Consider the following 22,016-nt stretch of genomic DNA (forward strand, 5'->3'; position numbering starts at 1 on the left):
ACGGGCTGAATGAACAGCTTTTTTTTTTTTTTTTTTTTTTAAGCTCACCGTTTGTTTCTTTCTGATTTATCTCGGGTTAGTAGCTCGAAATTTCACAGTCACTTAGAAGTGAGGGGAATTTTCAAGATACTTAGTAAGTGAAAATAATGAGATAATAACTAAAATGATTCCATACACATCCATAGTGGTCTTATAGAGCAGGTAGACTAAACAGCATAAAATGAAATAAAACCTCAGGAAATGTAATAGTAAATTTATTTACTGCATGCATTTATAGTGTTACAGCATATTTATTGACAAAAGCTTTGAAAATGAAAAGTAGTGATATTAATGTAGTCACTGAGCTTTAGTCTTTTGCGTTTTTTTTGCTTTACACATGGGCCTTTTAATATATGCATGTTTTAATGTTTATCAATCATTCCTTGGCTCCAGTAGCTGAAAGTTAATATATCATTGATATCAAAATCAACTACAAAAAAAACAAACAAAAAAACCCCCCCAACAATATGCTAAAAACACACCCGATAAAAAGGAGCATTGGTAGTGACAAAAAAATGAAGCTATACAGTTACAAACAACCCAGTTCTACCAAAGTGTCTGACACCAGTCTGGTGCACTGGATACAGCAAAAGCCTTTTTTGTATATATATATATATATATATACACAGTGCAAAAAGTGCTACAGTGGTTTCATTATGCTAGCTGGTGAATTATAAATAAGCTAAAATAATACCATATACCCACTGAAGTCATAATAATTATAGTGAAAGCATGTACAGAATTTTCATATTATTACAGAGTGCATAAACTTTATCTGATGGCTTTTCCTATTTAATATAAATGTGTTTTTTTTTCTTCATAAAGACACATACGGGACAAGGATTGAAAAGCAAATTTCAGTAAATGCAACAAAACCACAACGTCTGAAGTTAAATGGAGATTTCCTTTGAGACAAGTGAAGCTAATACAAAACAAAAACATAATACAAATCAGTTATATCAAACATATTATCACTGCATATACTTAGCTGTATAAGCAAAGGAAAAATTGTTTTAAAAAACATCCAGAAAAACAGAGGAAAGAGTCCAGTGTATAGAATCCAGTTTTATATGTGTGTAAATGAATTTCCTCGTAGGTTTGTGATCAAGGCATTAAGACAAGAACTTCCAAGCTGGAGCAGCATCTCAGCTACAATGTACCGTTTTAGAGAAATTGATTGGGCATGCACATGAAATGACATATTTCATATTCATATTTATTGCCTTACCAGCATTGTCCAGTTAGCAAGATACAGTGTAAGCTATTCCAGTGTTTCTTGAAATATTGTCAGTGCTGGACTCAGCGAGCTCTCAGTGCATCATGTTATTTTCCTGTGAGTTCTATGCTTTCCAGTCTTAACATATTAAATCCTCTAAGGAATCTGCTACAATGTGCACAGCTCAGAGGTTTTGAGGTGTTTTTAATGCATTTAAGAAGCAGTTTCTATGTAGTAATAGGCATTAACATGTAACAACTTGGTGTTTAATTCAGTGTCACGATTGAGACAGAAATGCCACAGAGTGTGCATACCTCTGTGCACGGCTTTTAGTCAGGGGCTGCATTAGGATAGGCAGTACAGTTAACTGCTGCAGACTCAGCACAAAGCCCCACTGCAGACACTGTGCACTACTGAGGTATCTTTTCAGTGCTAGCTGCAACCATTTACCGTGGCCTTCAGCAGATCTCCTCTCCAGTGTATAAAAGTATTGAAAAGTATTCTTCCAAACCAGTTGTGACTGGTTTTGTTGTACATACAGATCCATAGTGTATGTTTGCAGTGCCTTCTGTTGTAACATCGTAGCCTGGACTTGATTTAGAAAATTCTGCTAAAAACAATGTTACGGCTTATATTAGGAATGGAAGACATAGTGACGAGTAACAAATTTAAAAAATAAAAATTGTTGAGCTATGAACTAAGTGTGTTACTTTTACATTAGCAGTTAACAGTGGTACGACACAGTTTTCAGTTTCAGTCATCAACAGAAAAAAAAGTCATATACAGTGTTTCAAACTCCAGTGATCACAGCAAAAGGAGATGTCTTAATGCATATACATATGAAAGGGACTACAGTGGTGGTACAGTAAATCATTTGCTCTGTTTGAATATCTTTAAAATAATGTACAATAATTAGACAAAACTTGATCCCATCATAACCGCATACAAATGGAGAAATATGGTATACTGTAAAGGGACTGGGATGCATCATCTGCTTCCTCACACGCAGCTGCTTTCTATGAGAAAATGGTAGTCAGAGTACGGTGTAGATTTTCCTTCAGTGTCACAGCTCACTCTGTCACTCTGTTAACAAAAAAGAGTGTAAGAAAAACAGAATTTATTACTCACTTCTGACTTTACCAAAACAACCATGAACAGATTACAGAACGCAGAAGAGCATCCATGATGACTGTATGTTTTGGAGGACCAGGTTACTCACAGACAGGGAGACACGAAAGTGATAGGTGATGTCCTGGTAAGGCAGCACAGGCACCGACCACAAGTGATGAGTCCCCTTAGAGAGAAGCAGAAAGAACATAGGAATATCTCATTCAAAAAATGAGAAAATTACAGTAATGTAGGAAATATTTTGTATAATATCAGTATTATATAATTAGGGCAGCATCAACTGACAAAACAATGAAAAATATTTTCATTATATGAGAGATGAGGAATATATAAATGCCATTAAGTACCTTTGTTGATGTACTCTGTTCATTATAGAGCTGTGTTTCTGTGTGGTTGGGGCATAAACGTCCCTTGGTGGCTCCACATTGTCGTACCCACAAGCTGTTTGTAGACCTGTGTTGGTAAAGCTTTATTTTATCTTGGTCTTTTATTTCCTGATAATCTCCCAACAATATCTCGCATGTTGAATGTTGAAAATGTAAATGTGCAATTTGAAGCTTAATATATGAGAAATTATTTCATGAGAAAGCAGCTACAGTAGTTCCATCCATTAGTTTGTAGTTAGTACCAAACCCCACAAGTCTTTCTAGGAAACGTAAAACATTACTATGAATTCATTTGTTTATAAATCAAAACTTTGCTATTGTTATTGCAGATGGCGTTTGCGTACTCACGTCATGTGTAACGTGATTTGTGACATGGAGGAATTTCTTTTTCCATGAAGTGATACCGTGTAGCTAGAGATGAGACAGAGAAAAGGTGCATTAACATGCAACATTAATAATGCAAAGTTGTAATGCACTGATAACGTAACACTCCAGATGATGAAGCGATACTGGGTTGATAGTGACCATATTCCCAACTCCAGCCATGTTAGCAAAAAAAATAAAAATAAATCCCTACAATAGGGTTCAAAAACATCCAAGGCACAATAAAACTGTTCTTGTTTCTTTCTTTTTAGTGTTTACTTGTTTTTCATAGTGAAAATGTACACATAACTCTACATTAGAGTAACCTTTGTGTGTTTACCTGCAGCTTTTGGCTGTTGCACAGTTTTGCAGTTTGATTTCTTGGTTTGTCTCCATGATATATAAGCTACTGAGAGAGGGAGACGATTTCACTCCTGAAAAAAAGAGGGAATAAAATAGCATTAGACGCTAAACTAATAGCATTCCTTTGTACAGCATGCAGACAATTTTTGTTTGCCATCGTCAAACAAAAGGCCTTACTGTGTTTGCATACTGCATATTATGCGTGTCAAGAAAGTGCTCTGGCTGGGCTGTGATTTTTACCCTTTGTGTGCAGGCTGCGTTGTCTGCGTGGCAGTGGATGCTGCCCACCAGGAAGACGGTTGATGGCTCCCGCTCCATCCGTCTCTTCAGGGCTCGGCCTTTTGGACTTGGCAAAATAAATGGGTGCTGATGTGTGACTCAGACGGTTTCTGTTGTGATCTTTGTCCATTAGTCTGGACTTGGCCTTCTTGTTAATCAGGCCGGGTGTAGGAACTAGGCTGCTAAAAGCTAGAGAGGGAGAAATAATAAATGTGTATGGACATTCAGAAACAAGACTTTTTTCACATTACCAGAGACTTTGATACCTGGTGTGGATTGGTTGTTACTCATTGTTGAAACAGCAGCTGATTGGTTGTTTATGGCTGTGGTTGAACAGCAAGCTGCAGGAGTTTTGAGGAAACAGAATGAAATCAGATAAGCAAAACTATTCACACTACTACTTAACAGTGAAAGTTGATCCCGCGTGGTCATTTGATAAGAGCCTCCACTCACCTGGTGCAAGGGTAGTGGACAATGGAGTATCTGGACCCTTGCGGGAAGATCCCACTTCAGCTCTTGACCTGCATCAGATTCATTGGTACAGGAGGAGGACATGGTTTAGTTCAAGTAATGATACACTTAATGTAAAAGACAGTTTAAGAATGCTTAGATATGTGACTCATGATCTCCTTTCAGACAGAACAAAAGAAACGCCCTACTAAGCAATCAAAGATAAGACTGAAGGAGCAGATCAGGAAATTTGAGTAGTAGGACTGGGTGTTGATTGTGTACCATGGGCAGACAGGTGGACAGACAGTTATAGTGGCAGTGAAGATGGGCATCCAAGAGATGTAGAGAACACAGGAAGGAACATAGCTACAGAAAGCAGGGACAGATTATATAGAAAGGCATTAACAAAGAAGTGAAAAATGAATTTCATTTTACTACAAGGTGTTTGTGTGTTAAAAACACATACCCATCTTTCTCAGTGACATCTCCTCTGTGGTGAAGAGTGAGTACATAAAGGACAGACATGGAAATGACACTGTGGACAAATAAAGATCCAATAAATCAACATCATCATATCATGTATCCGTTTTTTATTGGCCCACTCATAGACAATATAAAAAAGATGGGCGTTGCATCTGCTGTTTGACTGGTTTAAAAACATTCGCATTGTTTATAATGGTCAGCAGGGGGCGACTCCTTTTGTTGCAGCAAGAAGTACAGTTACATAGAAATTTATCAGAAAATAGCTCTTTTTCTCACTTAATTTATGAACTTGGTAAACATTTTGAGTTTATCATCTCAGTTGGTAGTTTCAACTCTGTTTTGATTCAGTCTTATTTGGTTTGAGTGAAATACTTTTAGAGTAAAATACATGACAAAGCGAAGTATACTTTAAGGTATGGCGTATTAAATCACTGTAATAAGAGCATGCATTTTTCAGAGAGATCCACCACTTGCTTGTGATGTTTAGAAAAAGGGGAAAAAAACAGCCAAAATTCTCAACTTGAGGCATAAAGTTGGGGCTTGAACAAATGGATGATGAATGGTGTCTATTTCCATCTTTTAAATATAGTCTAGGGTTTAATGTCCCCTCACCAAACACATTATCTCCTCTAACCTGAAAGCCATGACCACAACCAGTGCCAGGATGGTTCCCTGCATGAACTTCTGACTGATGCAGCCCTGATCTGGAGGTAAATTCTGCAATAAGCAGATCAGATGTAATTAAATGAGCACATTTTACTTCAAAAACAGAACAATAACAACAATAACGAAGGGAGAAAAGAAAACACTAGTATCATCACGCACCTTGCTTCCTGGGTTGACTGTCTTTTTCTTTAGTGGGCCACTTCCTGTCCTGCTAAAATAACTTCCTGACTGGCTACATTAACAAGAAAAACACAAGTAATTTCTTTAACCTTTACGGTCATACTGTCATTGTGTGATAATGTGTAAATGAATTTTTCTTACCTGACCGTGCCCCCGCTCACGGTGCTCTTCATGCTGTCAAAGCGACGCAGTTTGGCCAGTTTGCGGCTCCAACGCTCCAGCTCATCGATACGAGTCTCCAGGTTGTCCGTCAGCTTACACAGCTCCTTCACCGCGCCGACGTTCTCCATAAAGATACGCTCCTTTGAAATTAGAGGAAGCAATCAGAGTTGATGGTAATGACTTTGAGCACGGTACTGTATGCATGCCTGAACTTTCATTACCTTGTTGACAACTAATAGGTTGGAAATAGTTTCTCCATTTGCACACACCACATCACCCCCCTCTTTCACTGCCTCAGGCAAAATTTGTTGAACCTCTTGAGCAATCACTCCTGCAGAAGGATACACCAAGCAAGCCCTCACAGATTAATGCAGGATATACTTAACAATGGACTTATACTAAATGAAGACATTGAGATGATAGCATGATATACTGCACAAACAAATGAGATGCTGAAATGCAAGATTTAAACTTGTACAGTTTTTTTTAGGAAGTTGTTACCAGTCTCTGCAGTGTTCTCTATGCCCACGGTGGCAGCAAACTCAGGCTTGTATTGATAATGGACCAGCCTCATCTGAGAAATCCGTTTTAAATTGTCTGTGGTGTCGACCTACACGCAGACAGAATGTGCAGATGGTATGAAAACACAACGCTAACGTTGCAGATGAAGAATACAACATGACATGACTTGGATGGCATGATTCACGATGGTGTGCTGAAAACACACAATGACACGCTGAGAGTTTTGAGGCACACATGTACTGTGAGTGCCATCCTGACCTCCTGGACATTTTCTTTGGCCCTGATGTCAGATGGGTGCACAAGGGAGCCCATGACCTTCAGGTTGCCATGGACAACGAGGGCCTCGTCCGGTCTGTCTGTATTGACACCGACTCTCCCGTGGTGGTAGACGGAGTCTGGCAGTTGTCCACGCTGCCACAGCACCTCGTTGTCGCTTTCAAACTGGCCTGGGTTGGATGCCTGTCGCAGAGAAGCAAAGAAGGAGATACAAAGAAAACGTGTGATTGGGATTTTGAAAATGTTATAATAAAAAAAGCTTTTTTTAAAGATAGATGCAATGCTCCAAAAAACAGGTTGACATTTAGGAATATATGCTTATTTGCTTTCCCGCAAACAAGATAAGAAGATCCAAGCAGACGTTTTCTAAGTGAGTCATTATAAAATGATGACTCTGCCTTACAACTATAAACACTTTTCATTTGTTTACATGGGCAGGCAACACATCATACAAACAACCAAAAGTAACCGAGCTGTTCCAGTTCTGTATTGCTGCTATGCTAGGCTAAGCTAAGCTAACCGGCATTACCGTGCAGAGATGTGTAACATCTTCTCATCTTGCTTTTTGCAAGAAAGCAGACAAGCTTATTTAGTGTTTAATAAGTCATTGTCTAACAATAAGCAAATGTACGTGTCACAGTCAAAAAGCTCTTCTAATATTTGCTATCATACTTTGTAATCATATGCTTTACAAATCTACCCAGATAGCATACATATTAGATATGTCAGGATTACCTTTGCCACTTATAAGTCAATTATATCAGTGTCAAATGTTGTAATGGCCTGATGTGCCTACGGTCTGGCTCATATACAGTGTTGTGCAAAAGTCTCAAGCCACCCCTCATTTTTTATATTTTTGCTCTCTGTCAAGATGGACCCATTCTGCTTCAATAATACTGAGATTCAGACTCTGGGGAGGTCGATTCATGACAGACTGTGATCGTGGTCATGCTGAAAAAAGAAGCAAGTCAGAGGCTTTCTAGATGGTATTGCATGGCAGATCAAAATCAGAGAGATTTCTGGATTCATACTTCCATCAATTTTGACAAGTTCCCCAACACCGCTTTCTGAAATGCAGCCCCAAACCATGAGTTTGGAACATATTGCTGAAGATTTAAAGATTCACCACTCCATCAGACCTGTTGCCATTGATTTTTAGTCCAGGTCTTGTGTAGTTTAGCGTACCTCAACCTTTTCTCCCAGCTTCCCTTTCCTAAGAAGGCTTCTTGACATCTTTTTACTGGGGTCATTTCTGGTCAGGCTTTAGTAAACAGTAGATGGATCAGTATATTTTTTAAGGACATGACTTTAAGACGCTGTTTATATGCTCGAGACCTGCAACTTATTGTTTTGTCCTACAATTGTCCAGTTTTCATACATTTTTAAGAACACGCTCCACACCATGCTGAGATGTGCCAAGTTTTTGTGCTCTGTGGAAATCACCTTGTTGGTGCAAAAATGTTATTTTAACCCCATCAAACTATGTTATTTTTGGCATTTTTTGTAAAATTGAGTGAAGAAATAGAAACAAATGATCTGTTTGGTAGTGAGTGCCTAAAGATACAATTTAAAATTGACACACCACCGGATCTTCCCTTCAGTTAGGTGATTTTTTTTAACACGTTATAGGTATGTGTGTGGCTTTACAAAAAAAATATATTATTCTGAAAATATCAGGTACAAAGACTCGAACAAAAATGAGGGGGGAAAAAAGCCAATGTCATAAGAATGCTCAAGACCACTGTCACAAACTGGGTAAAAGTAGGTGATAAGGAGAGAGTTTAAATATATTAAAATATAAAATGATGTAATAAACATAACCTAATCAAAACTTCATCAATAGGTTGTGTCAGGTGGAGTAGAAGAGAGACTGAGCAGTTCATCTGGGCCAGCTTTTATAGCCTGCAAGACACAGGTACCCTGCATTAGCTGATGGTTCTCCCATGGCAGCCAATCAACAGCAAGCCATGGCTTTCATGAGTGTGGGAGCGTCATAACAACCACTTTTAAAAAATTACAAGAAAGTCTGTCTCTTTGGAAGCAAAATATAATGAAATGAGGGTTACTGTTTAAGGTGTGGCTGAATTGAGATAGCAACGCTCATCACTGTCAGTAAAGGCTAAAAGTGAACCACAAGAGAACCACATTGTAAGCAAATATTGCTATCTGAGTAGGTTAATGACAACACTGTCACTGTCCAGCAAAAACAATTGATTTCAAAATTTGGGGATTTTAACATTTTAGATACATTCAAAAGATATAAAACGTGATGAATTTAAAATGCAAGCATAAATCCAGACTGTTGTACTTAGTTCATGAATAGTAGGTTTTTAAAAAAGATATACAGTTGTTACAAGACAGTAACAATGCGCTTTGTTTCATAATATGAACTCTTCTAAACAAAAGTATTTGAGGTGTAATGAAGATTACAGGCATGCAGATAAAACTAATGGAAAGAACAGAAAAGAGAGAAGATGATGTGAGAAATAGTGTATTACAGAAAGGTGTGCATAGCAGACAAAGAGTAAGGTGTCACATTCACAAGGGATATGATTGTTGTAGGAAGCAGACAGACATGGCCAGACGTTACCCTGACGATGATCCTCTCAGACACATGAGCAGCCACAGTGTAGCTCTGATTGTGGGACTGTGCATGGAGCGCCACCACCAGCATGAAATACCTGGAAAGGCAGAATAATCCGAGGTAGATGTGACTACCCGAACTTGGCCTGTGAGCAAAGCGTGTGGTATTTTTACGTGCAGTGGCTTTTCACCTCTGATCAGGGTTTGGCTTGCCCTTCTTTCTCATGTTATTTGCTGTGGTCTCGCTAAAATGGAGCCGTCCCACTGTGACCTTAGTGACCTGATCTGAAGGCAAAGTGACACTGAAAGAGACAAAAATCAAGAGATTATTTAAAAATGAAAAAACAAAACCACTACAGCTATTTACTGTTTCTCAATTAAAAACCTCAAACTCACAGGACTGGCTTGAAAGGTCTCTTGCTGCGGTCGGACTGCGACTGCTCCACACTGATGGACTGATTCATGGCTTCCACCTGGCAGTGAAGGCAGAAATAACCCATGCAGTCAATATACTACAGAACTAATAAATACTATAGCCAGTCACAATACTGCTGCCTCGATGTTGCCTTCACCTTTACTCCATTAAGTTTGAGATAAAAACAATCAATGGGCTGCAGTCCTTCGCTTGTCTTGACATACTTGGGATCTCCAAGCATGCCGATGTATACCGTGACCTGAAAATGGTTCTTCTTCTGGCAAACAAAAGCATCATCAGCTAAGGAGAAGTTGAAGCCTTTGTCAGCGTCAACACGGTAGGTTGGCATCGGGCTAAAAGCAGGGAAAGAGAAAGCATCTTAACACTAGGAACACACAGGAAACTTCATAGTTTCCGTATTTTTATCACTAAAGACAAAGACATGCACGTGGATTTATCTGTCCTTAACATTAATTTTAAATCAATTACACTGTAGCCTAATAAAATAGGTGTACGTATTTGAGATTCCTAAAAGATCTGAATAAAAAAAAGAACTTCATAATAAATGAAAAGACTCTTTCTTTGTCTTTCTTCTCTGTTTTAAGTAGGCATGGCGTTCTAAAAGTTGTGATGGTCAACCAGGTGGTTTTGATAACATATCTGAAAGGTCTAGTGAGTTCATTCTAACCCTCCTCCCTACCTATACTTCTTTTTATTTTGGCACTGTGAGTGCATAAGAAGGTGCACGCTAATTTTTTTCCCTATACCCCCTCCTCACGTTGCCTTTCTAAGCCGAAACCCTGTGCTCGTCACTCCCCCGCACAGCTCACCACTGAGGAATTTAGAGGCCTTTTTTGCAACACTCCTATTCCTTTGGCACTCCCGCTATACACTTTGTTCACATTATCCATTTAACTAATTAAGACTCCTCTCATTTTTGAGCCTCTGTGGGGGTATTTCTGCTCTTTTCGTTCCAAATAAACATTACAACGTGTGCAAGTGAACTTCCACCCACAGCTCTTTGCAGTTGGCATCATATAGCAGCGTCCACTTGTTCTGCTGGTGAGGTTGCCACTTAATGCACTGATAATTTGGGTCCAGGTAGGCATTGTCTGCATCCTGCATTAAACCTGTGAAAAACAGTTTGAAATGTGGGCTATTAAAGGGTGACCAAGGACTGTTAATAATGTTCATATCTGTTCTGTAAGCGTCTATATCTGTGTTAGAGTTTAAGGGCAGTGGAGAGAAGGTGAAGTAGAGGAGGTGAGGAAGGGGGGAAAAGAAGATGCCTGCCTACCTGGTTCTTGTTTGATGATACCTGTGAGGATTTGGGAATTCAGGGTGCTGTTGGGAGAGTCAGAGTGCTTCCTCTTCTTTGCTTGATGAGCAGGAACGCTGCTGTGAGAGAAAGAAATTGTAAAGATTAGCCATCATTCTCTCTGGGCAACGCAATCCCCCCCAACTCCTCAACCCTGTGCATCGTCATGACTCACTCTTGACCCTGAGGGTGCTGAAGTAACTGATGAAGCATCTGCGTCTGCTGCATGTCTCCACTTCCGCTTGCAGCCGGTCCAATGGCGTACTGGGATATCATGGGCTCAGGCTTCAGGTACATGTCCCGATGCATGCTGGGATAGTGCCCGTGTGGTGGGAGAGGCGGCGTTGGAGTCATGTGGCACATGTTCTCTGGAGTCATGGTCCTGATCATGTGAGGATCTAAAAAAAACCCATTGGGAAAGGAGAATTATGGTTACATTGTTCTACAAACTGTCGGCCCTTGTGGCTCCTTTTTCACACTCAGAATGTAAATTTCCTCCTACATATCAATCCTCCTGTTTTGCATTTCTTTCTGTAGTTTATTCTGCTGTCCTCCAACCTTGGCTAAAGGTCTTTTTCTATTGTTTCAAACTGAAGGGGTGCCCATCAGATAACACCATTCCACACCTTTTTCACTAATACCAACACAGGTGTTTGAGCGGCATAGAAATGTGACTTTGGGCACGGCCGGTATTCAGCTTGTACGCTGAACTGAAAAGTGCACCTGAAATGAACGTGTTCAGAAAATGTAGAATATTAAAACATTAATAAATACCAGACCCCAGCTTCCTTTAGTGTCTTGTTAGGTATCGAATTGTTTGCAAAATGAACTCGGAGTTTCTGCTTGTTCAAACACACCAAACTGATGACTAACAGATATTGACTCAGAGAAGTTTAACCTGTGTAAACCTTTCATATTTTCTCCCACTTTCTTTGATTTAAAGCACCACTTCTTTTCCTTATTATTGGAGCTCGTTTGACTTTTCTCTTTTTAAGGAGAGAGAAAAAACACTTGTTACTCACCATTCACCTGTTGGGGAGAGTACGGTTCTGAGCTGGAGTCTGGGGGTGACTCAGGTAGTGTCCTAATAAACAAATATAAAAACAAATAAGGTAGTAGATGTTACCCTCACAAACTAACAATAGCAAGATTTTATAATCAGAGCTATATTTAAAATTCTACCGTGCTAGAAATCGTCCCCATGCATTCTTCTTGTTTTCCAACTGCCATTATATCTAAGGCAGAACCTGGGATCACTCTCATGTACAAGCCCTTTACACGAGATGTGTGTGTCTGAATTTTTTTTGCAGGACGTAATTTGACTCTCTTTCTCTCTGGCTGTTATCAGTCTCCCTCCCCCTCTTGAGCGTCTGAAGCTTTATTTGTTCAAATGACGCTTGATTAAGTATTGATTGCATAATGGAGCTGTAGGTTGTGAGGTGCCAAGAGCATCTAGGATCTGCACTCCTTTTCATCAACTCACGTTATGTTTTGTGTCCTCCCTGTACCTCTATCCATCTAACACCATGCTATTGTGCTCACCCTGGAGCGTAATGGCCCCTGTGCTCAGGTTTGACGTGAGCCTGCTGCTGTTGCTGGTGTTGCTGCTGCTGTTGCTGTGCCAGACAGGGGTAGCCGTGTCGGAGGCCCAGCGATGGACCTGGGGGGTAGGCGTTCTGGCAGCTAGGGGGCCCAGGTGGAGGGGCTCCTTGGCGTAGTGGAATAGGGGGGCTCACACCACACACCAACCCTCCAGAGGAGGACACTCCTGCTTGGGGAGATGAATAATTTGGTCCTGGGGTGCTGTGGACCTCTGAGAAACAGCTGGGAGAAAAGAAGAAGAAAAAAGGATTAGCCTTATCAGGAAAAACAAATTCCTTTGTAACAACATGATCTGATGTGGTTGGCGGATGTTGTTTTGACGTTGCTGGGTTGGTTCAGAGTCCCTACTGACATGTCAGCACTATCGTCCTCCTTGCTGATGTACTCTTCCAGGATACTGGTGTCGATGTTGGCTGGTTCCAGAGAGCTGGTAATATCATGACCTGTGGTGAAGGCAGGGTTGGGAACATGGAGGGGAGATAGAGAGCATCTGGGGATTAGCAAAAGGAGTCTTTCAGCAACTTCACTCAGTGCCACGAGAGTTGCGGTTTCCACATAAGCCTGTGTTGTAACCATTCCCTATCTAAAAACATAACACAAAACGAACATTAAAACATATTATAAACTCAGTAGAGCATGTGATATCAACACATTCATGGATTAAAAGGTCGTTATGTTTTCTTGAACATATAATTGAAAATCGTGGAAAAAGAAGAGCTGTGATTGGCTTTTAAACAATTTAAACATCATCATTTCAGGAGTGAGCAACTAGGATCTGGTAGTTATCATTACATGCTTATGATTCAGTGCCACTAAGTGGTTACACATATAGACTGGAATGGTAAATGGATAGCATGTTTCTAATCTTACACAAAGCAACTGGAATCACTTTACGTCACCGTTTCAACCTTGGACAAAATCCTTAGAATTTTTTTTTTTCCTAAACAGGGAAAAATTCTAATTTTGCTTAAGCATATAAAATCAAAGGTTTATTTGTTTAAATAATTAATCTTTAATGCAAACTGAATGTGTACAAATCAAGTCAATTTAATTTAACCAGACTGCATTAAATTGAATGTTTAATATTGTACTTCTGTAATGAAATTACATGGAAAATTTACACGCAATCAAAATTTTGGGCATACACTTGTTTGAGTATGACTGCAGGATTTTATTGTCAGTATTTTTCTTCTTTGTTGAAATTTAAGTTCATCTTAAAGGTGAGTTAGAAACACATTTTCAATCATTTCCAAATCCTTATTCCAACCCTGCGGCATTTTTACCCTTTGAGAGGCAAAGCCTCACAAATCCCAAACACATGACCCCACCTAATCTTTAAAATGCCAATATGTAGGACGAGCACATTCTTATGGATATATTTAGAAAAGAGTAAACCAGGTTATAAAAACTGGCATTTACTATGTCAAACAGAACATTCATCTCGAGTGTTACACGAAGGTGAGACTTTCGCTAAAGCTGTCACTAAAATTGTCCCAAACTGTGCTGGGCACAGTGTGGTTGGGAGGGGGGCTGGTATAGTGGGTGGTCAGTGAACCTCAGACTTTCTTTCTCTTGCTCATTCTCTCTCTTTCTTTCACCCCCCCCCCCCCCCCACACACACACACACACACACTCACACATACTCTTCCTCTGATAGATTAAGCAGCTACTCAGTTGGGAATGCAAGGAATTTTTGTGTTAACATTGGAAAATGTTTCTCACTTTCCTTTTAAAATAAAAACATCTACTAACTTCGTTCAGTTTACCTGAAACCAAACGAAAAGGTCGCTTTATAGTACTCGTGCCACAGTTTCTCTGAACCCACTTTAAACATTTTGACTCATCACCACAGACAGTTTATTAGACAACATTGTATTTTGAATAAAAACCCCAAAGTGTACAGCAAAAAAAAAAAGTTATAAGTCTTAATCATTAAGGCAACAGACTAAACCGCTGGTCTCAAGCTAATCAAATAAAATTCGACAGTTTGACATCATAAATCCTTATGGTGCACTATTTATGATGTAAACTGTCTTGTTTTCACTGGGAAGAAACAGATGGTGAATGTCTCCTAATACATGCCAGTGCAAAGGGAGAAAAGCAGGATGGTTCCCCTTAAATAAGATCCAGATGTGCACCCCACCCAAAGAGGCAGTAAATTTGAGCTGGCAGGACTGATAAGAAAAAATTGAGAGATAGAGGGAGAGGGGAGGGCAGATAGATGGAGGCTAAGGAGAAAGGGGAGAGAGGGGGGAAGGATGGGCAGAATGCAAGTTTAATGTCTAAGGGTTCTAGCTATAGCGGAAAAACAGAGAGGAAAACTGAAGGGAAAATATGAGACAGACCATCTTTCTGCCCAGTAGAAACCGATCCCTACCAAACAGAGATGCGACTTAAATGTATTTATTGAATTATGCCTTTGTCTCTAACATAACATTTATGGACTTCAATTACTTAAATCTGCAGTTATTAGATTTCTTTTTCACTCAGCAGAAATTTAAATAGTTCAGGAATACAATAGTTGGATAATGTCAGCTTTTAGGGTGGCATAGCAAAAGCTTGTGGGCAATTTGAAAAATCATTGTGGCCGGTTAGATAATGTAGAGCTAATATTTGCTCTCTTTCTGTTTTGGTCTCTACCAACTCTTTAGTTCCTCCACTTTCACTGAAAGTCTTTGTGTTAAAAAACAGAACAAAAAACAGCTATCTGCTCCAGCTGACAACACCATAAGTGTTGCAGCAGTCCAGTTAACAGTAAAGCAGTGGAAGAACAGCTAAACAGTGAAATCTCACAGGGTTAAAGGGAGCTATATGTTTCAACCTTGTTTGTCCATATAAGCAGCGACTTTAGAAAATAAATGGAAAATCACAGTTAGCTCCATTTATCACTGTGTTGAGAAGAAGGTAAGAGTAAAATCTTTGCAACATGCGATTCAAACCTGATACAACGACTGTGACTTAAATAAAGACTGGACACCCGATAGAGACACCAGTACAACAGCACAGGTCTAAATATTGGGGCTAAAGCAAGAGTAAAGTTCAGTTATCGTCAGACAAGGATGTCAGGAATTGGAATACACTTTCACTGTTGCAACTTTACCCCATCACTTTGTGTTTTACTACTAATAAAAAATGCACCGATTATTAAATCGCTTTCTCTTCAGTTGTTGTGAACTGGATGTATACATTTCCCTGTCCTCCATGTTTTTCGTTGTCCAGCTGTGCTCAGTGAGGAACAGTGAAGTGATTGTCAGTCCAACTTCGATACAGACTCGCCCTTTGAGAGATTAGGGGCTGAGAGGGATGTATGTGTGTGTGTGCCTGTGTGAGTACGCATACGCGTGCACATGTGAACACGCACTTGTTTTTATGCTCATGAGTGTGTGTGTTTTGCCACCATTTCAATGCCTTGCTTGTAAAGACAGAGGACTGAGTGTGGGAGAGCTTGTTAATCACAGTTTCACTCATAGCATTTGGTTAAACGCACAAATTAAATTTTTCTTTTTTTTTAAAAATTATACCTCCCAAGCTGCATCGGCATCACTTCCCTGTGTAAAATAGGACAGTGGCCTTGGCTGAGGTTGTGCTAAGTCAAAGCATCATGAAGTTAGAATCCCGAGTCACATGACCTCTTCAGTTAAAGTGTCATGTTACTCAGGTGTTTTGTTTTTGGCACCACATCAAGGTTACTCATCATCCTCTTGGGTCACGGTCTTAACATCTTTCCAAACTATACATTTATCATCAACAGTGTGAATCGACTGGACTGTTTTTCCATTACATGCAACATCTAGATCCTTGAACAGAGATTCCTCCTCAGTTTTTCCCTCCTTTTTCCCTAAACGGAGGGCTCAAGGGCACCACTTCCAATTGGAGGACACATATGTAAACTATTATCAAGGTTAATGACAGTTAAGAAAAAAAGCAAACAAAAAAAACAATTCTAATCTTCAACAAATTTTCTAAACGTTATTGATTTTCGCATCCAAATGAGATTTGCATGCGCTTGCATGAACATGTTAATAATTAAACACTTAGTGAGTATCTTAACTAAGAGTGAACAAAGTCCACCTGATTAGCAAACAGTTGGACTACAGTGAACTTGGCCGCACATACGCACACCAAGAACACAACGCACGATTAACCAACAATAATAATTACAGTAAAAAAAAACTAAAAAAAAACTTTTTTTTAACGAGCATTAAAGTTATATTTGTAGAAAGTATTGATTGCTAGAGTCTGGATTTGGGATTTCATTGATATATAAGCCTGCTTTTAACAAAAAGGTTCTCTATTTATCTGTTTTTCACCGTCCCATTTGAACTAGCCCCCTCCCCGTAAAAATCTATAAAAAAACCTGATGCATTCAGATAATGTCAATTTCATCCACGCGCACAGCCTAACAATAACTCAGCTGCTCTCAAAAATGCAGCTCAAACTAGAGACATGGGGATAGCACCTACAGATTACAGTTAATGTGTGAAATCATCAGTAGAAGGCGTTAGACTAGCTGGACATAACTCTAAGGTTACTGGTCTTCTCTATTTGTTAACATGACAGAGTTACCATTAAAAGAGTGCAGAGCATCCCTTGGACACAGATATTATTGAGTGAGATGAACAGAAAGCCCCCTCATTGGGTGCAGACTAACAAGTTGAATCTAGACAGAAACAGAGTGGACAGAGCGGCTCAGAGTACCTGCACGTAGCCAAAGCATGTTGAAGTCCTTGAGTTGAAAACACCTGAAACAGAAGATGAGAAGAACAATTCCTGTCTATTTTTCACATGTTTCCCTACTCGGGCTAAAAAACCTTTCTCCTGCAGACCTGAAAGCCGTAGATTAGAGTACCTAAATGTATGTGTGTGTCATACTGTGTATATGTTCACGTGTGTGTGTGTGAGAAAGGCTGTTATAATGAGGATTATTTCCCAGTCATGAGAAAGGGCTGTACCAGGCTACCACACACAGCCCTTGTCGCATACAAGCACTGGTCGCACCGGTGGACCTGGCTCAGGAGATTATAGGAGTAACACGGCTGGGACCGGGACACAGAGAGAGAGGCTGGAAAGCAGCGAAACACTGCAACTGTGAGGTCGAGGGTCAGTGCAAGACAGAGCTACAGAGCATGGCGAAACAAAGAGGGAGAAGACGCTGAAAAGGGGAAAAAAATAGAGGAATAAAGATAAGATGCGGAGCAACGTGTAGCAGACGATGAAAAAAAAAGGTTTTCTTATGATAACGCGTTTAGACACAGAGAAGTAAAGAAGACCTCAGTTATTGCTTACTAATCAAATATGGAAGATGCAGTCTAAACATCCAATAAGAAGCAGAGTCTTCACAGCAAATTTGTTCTGTTAACACTATCTGTTACCTGCCTGCAAATTATTGCACACAAACATGAACTTAATCTCCTGATGTCGAGTGGAGCCGTAAACAACATTCGCTACCTGAGGATTAGTGGGATGGCAGTTTGAAGTGAAGGGAGTGGGGCGGGACAATGAAAAATAGAACCCACTTGTAAGCGCAGTAAGCCTGGCTGCTCAAAAACAATAAACTCCTCAACCAGCATTTCATTGCTAAATCCATGAATCAGAGGAACCATCTAAGTGACAGCCTTCTTATCCATTATTCACCGTGACTGTGGGAGTACTGCGGGACTTAGTAACCCAGGTCATGGATTGCTCTTGAACCAAGAAAATTATTAATCCACCTTTAGACTTGTTAAGTGGTTATAGGCTCAAAGATTGTTTTTTTGTTTTCATTATTTCATTATTTCTGGCAGGTACAGAAATAACAGCATCCTCCATCTGCATGGGTACGTTTGAAAGTGATGAAACTGATTTGTAACCAAGTGCCTGGAAAGCCAGCAGCATTCATTAGCAATATTTTTATATCACTTCATCATTTGTGCCCTTTTGTTCCAAGGTTCCAGCTTGTTAACTGGGTGAACTTGCTGGGTTTCTTTATTTTTTGTGACTGTAGACTGGATATCTTTGTGTGATTGTGCTGGCTCTTTGTGTCATTTTGAAAAGAAAGTAATGAATCTTTTAATTGGGAAAATATTTTACAAAAAATGATTTGATGAGTAAGGTAGGCGTCACTGATTCCTCTGTGTAGGTGCAGCTACACAGGCCCGCTAACACGCCTTGTAACGTCAACTGGATCCACACTTTTTTTCCTCCCCACCATATTTCGAACTCATTTTGAGGCTGGAAAATCTCACACAGATGATTCAACCAATCGTTTGTTTACCTGATGGAGAAACCCAAGACAACAGCAACAAATGTTACTGTTAAACGTTGCGCTCACACACGGCTCGACTTCGAGTCACTATAGTGAGTCAGAGAGGAGAAGGTCAAGTTTTGAGGGGGTTGGTGCTTTCGTTGGGTTTTCCCTCAACCCAGCCAGTTTCTCTCCACCCTGAGCCTGCACTATCTCACCTCCTCGCCCTGTCTGCTAACTGTCACTCTAATGGAGTCAGAGAGAAAGAGAGCGAGAGGCCAAATACCCGAGGAGAAACACCAGTCTCACCTCATTGCATTTAACAGCTACCAGGGCTATGTCAGGAATGTACATTAAAGTGAATGTATACATATTTCACCATTACAACAGTTTACCTGGTGCTGAAATCCATTATAGAGCTGTGTGTGTGCGTGCACGTCTGTTTGTGTTTCAGGCATGACTGAAAGACCCCAGCTTAATTATCTCATGTATTCAGATTTGCAGATTTTCGACTTTCACTCCACTTTAAAGTCAAATCTTCAATTCAATATCAGACGAACACTTGTGGCATCAAAATCATAAGGGGTAGTTAGGAGAAAGAGGACAATAAGCACGTACTTTATACTTCTCATGGACAAGTTGACATTTTAGCCCAAGCGAGAGCGGCTGAAATAAAGCCAAAGTAAGAACATCTCTCTTACTCCCAAAGCAAGAATGTAAACACACTAAATTCCTCTCAGAATGGCGAGAAACCTCTGACAGTCATGGATGGCTGTGTATATTTAAGTCAGCACTAAGTGTGTACTATAATAAAGTGCTAAGCCTCTTCACAGATAACTTGTCATGTAGAGTGTTTTTGTATATGTGCACCTGACGCTCCCTGGAAAAGTTATTTATTCAATTAAAAAACAAACAAACAAACAAATTGGTAAAGTGTGAATTTGTTATGTTGACTTATTTTTTTTTCCTTCTGTTGTGTTTCTTTTTTTTTTGGTCTTCGTTGTTCTTTTATTATTTACACAAATTACACAGTCACTCAATACACAGGGAAACTCTTGTAATTTGAATAATGGGGTTTTCTTGTGCCACATGTGATGAGAAATTTCAGAGAAGAAAAAAGGCTCATGAAGTCAGGCAATTACTCAAATTGCGACTGAATAATTGAACTCAAGACAGGCAGCTCATCCGAGGACGTCAACGTCACAGCAGAAACCAAACAAAGAGAAACATCAGTTTAGAAAAATAAAGTCTACCTGCTGAAATTACACGAAATACAAGTCTGAAGACTGATTTTGTCCAAAGCCTTGCAGCATAACTGCTGGCTAACGTGACACATTTGTTTGCAACATGATGATCGCGTCTCTAACACCAACAACACACACACCGTGCCTGCAGCACATTTACAAAACACAACATTTATCTTCACTTGAATTCCTACCCTTTCAACCCTCAACCCCACCCTCCTCCAACTCATTTTTTGCTCTTAGGATTCCCAGTTTTACTTGATCTGTTCCCCATCACCAGCACTTTTGCCCCCACCTCCTCACCCACCGACCCACTCTCCCCGAACCCGTTAACCCTCCTGAATTTTAACAATATAAGTATTATTTTTTTAGGAGGGCAGCATATAGGAAACATTTACTGTGAAAGAGAAACTTTCTCATATGACCACCCAATCTATCATCTCATGTTAACCACCTGCCGTATCCGGTAAATTAAAACAGCGGAGGGGTTTTTCACACTGATGCTGTGCGTAAAAGTGGAATTAACAAAAAGAAATATTCAAAAACAGATCGGCGCTTATTTTCTTCACGAAATGCAGTTTTCTAGAAGTAAGGTCGGGTTATATAAATTTAAAAAGACCACTTTTCTCTGAAGTTTTAAGAAGAAACTTTATAATAATCAGAAAGTCTTACCTTCAAAAAATCTCTGTAACGCTTCTGTTTCATCTACCACGTCCTGGTCCATCCTAGCGGGTCCCACATAAAAAATCCATGAAAGTCTCCCCTTTTCCGAACGAAATCAATTCGGATCGGGGAAACATTCACACAAACATCCCGGACTCTAATTTACAATTATCGCGACTTTTTTTCTACTTGCGCTTCAATCCACCGTTTGCGAAGAACTTCTTTCCTCCTGTTCAAATAATCAAACCTTGGAACTGGATTAATATTCTGTATGTTCTTCGTCGTTTCAGCTGAATATAACTTTAAAGCTTTAATCTCGGTCGATTTGTTTTTTTTTTTTCAATTAAATTGTCACTAAAAGTCTCTGTAAGAAAATCATTAGAAACGTCCCTTTAGTCGCGCCTTCCCTTCAGCTCCCACACGCTTCATAGTAATGTTTGGTTTGCGTTCTTAAAAGCGATCTGCAGCCTCCTGGGGGACACTGGGAGAAAAAGTCGACGGTTAAATGAAAAGTTAGAAAATTATTAAAAAGGGTTAAAGTTGACTCCCTCAGGTTGAGTCTCTTCCTCCTTTGCCTCTCCCTCTCAGACAGGATGTGAGCAGCAGAGTCGGAGGAGAGGAGCTGAGGCAGGTGAGGGATGTGCTGCTGCGAACATCCCAGGAGAAAAAAAAGGAAAAAACTTTAAAGTTTCTGTGAGGACCCAGATACTCTGTGGTCTGTCTTTACAGATAGTTTCAATATGAATTTGGCATTGCTTCACTCTTATTATCATTATTTTGTTTTAACTTGGAGTTTTCTTTTAGTTTCACTATCCCTTTACAAAACAACTGATTATTTCCTTTAACTAGATCTTATTTTTATTTATTTTGTTTCAGTGTTATAATGCTCCTAAACAAGTTATGGGCAATAACTTTAAACAAATCTGCTGTCATTTTATTTTTGCCACTTTATTTTTCTGTGTGTAAAACCTTTTACAGAATCATAATGATTTACTCTTTCTAATAGTGGGCTGGCAGGTACTGTTAATCATATTATAATCTCTAAACTAAATCTACAATTTGTTATTTTGGGGAAAAAAATAAACAGAACTGACTAGACTGAGAAAACATATTTTTTTCCATGATCACAAACAGCACGCAGCTCAGAGAGGGCCAGTCCGGAACTTGATCAGCACAGTTTAAAGTTCGCTTTCAGCAGGAGATGATTTATGATCCCCAAAATAAACATTTTCTCACTCATTTCATGTAATAAAAACATTTGTGAAACTTTGACCTGGAGTCAGTTTCGTGGTTTAAACGACTTCTTTTTGAATTCCTGAGCTTAAACGAGCAGCAACAGGAGTGTTTTGTGTCAAAGCTTCCCAAGGGGAGGATTTGAAGGAATGATCCATTTCTCTCAACCTTATCAGCTGCATCCCACCCCCCCCTCCCCCTTATAACAATGCCACTGTGTGC

At 39.7% G+C, this 22,016-nt stretch overlaps 1 protein-coding gene across 7 annotated transcripts; it reads right to left on the reverse strand.

Annotated features, from left to right (window-relative positions):
- Positions 1 to 241: 241 nt before the first annotated feature.
- myrf (myelin regulatory factor) lies at positions 242 to 21,179 on the reverse strand. Of its 7 annotated transcripts, none has more exons than XM_086298823.1 (27): positions 20,571 to 21,179; positions 12,784 to 12,874; positions 12,372 to 12,653; positions 11,852 to 11,913; positions 11,005 to 11,227; positions 10,830 to 10,906; positions 10,527 to 10,641; positions 9,669 to 9,864; positions 9,493 to 9,569; positions 9,288 to 9,398; positions 9,089 to 9,194; positions 6,496 to 6,696; positions 6,217 to 6,325; positions 5,937 to 6,046; positions 5,695 to 5,855; positions 5,533 to 5,605; positions 5,342 to 5,424; positions 4,691 to 4,759; positions 4,507 to 4,590; positions 4,228 to 4,295; positions 4,041 to 4,115; positions 3,736 to 3,963; positions 3,473 to 3,566; positions 3,118 to 3,180; positions 2,731 to 2,836; positions 2,475 to 2,549; positions 242 to 2,338 (listed from the first exon to the last, which is right to left on the reverse strand). In XM_086298823.1, the coding sequence occupies exons 1-27, from the start codon at positions 20,620 to 20,622 to the stop codon at positions 2,255 to 2,257; spliced, it is 3,075 nt and encodes a 1,024-aa protein (XP_086154949.1). In that variant the 5' UTR covers positions 20,623 to 21,179; the 3' UTR covers positions 242 to 2,254. The 7 variants fall into 7 exon arrangements, with proteins under 7 accessions (XP_086154949.1, XP_086154945.1, XP_086154947.1 ...); XM_086298819.1 differs by having other exon boundaries at positions 10,809 to 10,906; XM_086298821.1 differs by having other exon boundaries at positions 9,104 to 9,194; positions 10,809 to 10,906; positions 20,571 to 21,178.
- Between the last annotated feature and the right edge of the window lie 837 nt (positions 21,180 to 22,016).

The sequence above is a fragment of the Aulonocara sp. 'chitande type north' Nkhata Bay genome, linkage group LG7 (genome assembly GCF_057382095.1).
Source record: "Aulonocara sp. 'chitande type north' Nkhata Bay isolate Kocher_YH1m ecotype deep benthic linkage group LG7, A_spYH_male_GT1.1, whole genome shotgun sequence".
NCBI classification, from domain to species: domain Eukaryota; kingdom Metazoa; phylum Chordata; class Actinopteri; order Cichliformes; family Cichlidae; genus Aulonocara; species Aulonocara sp. 'chitande type north' Nkhata Bay.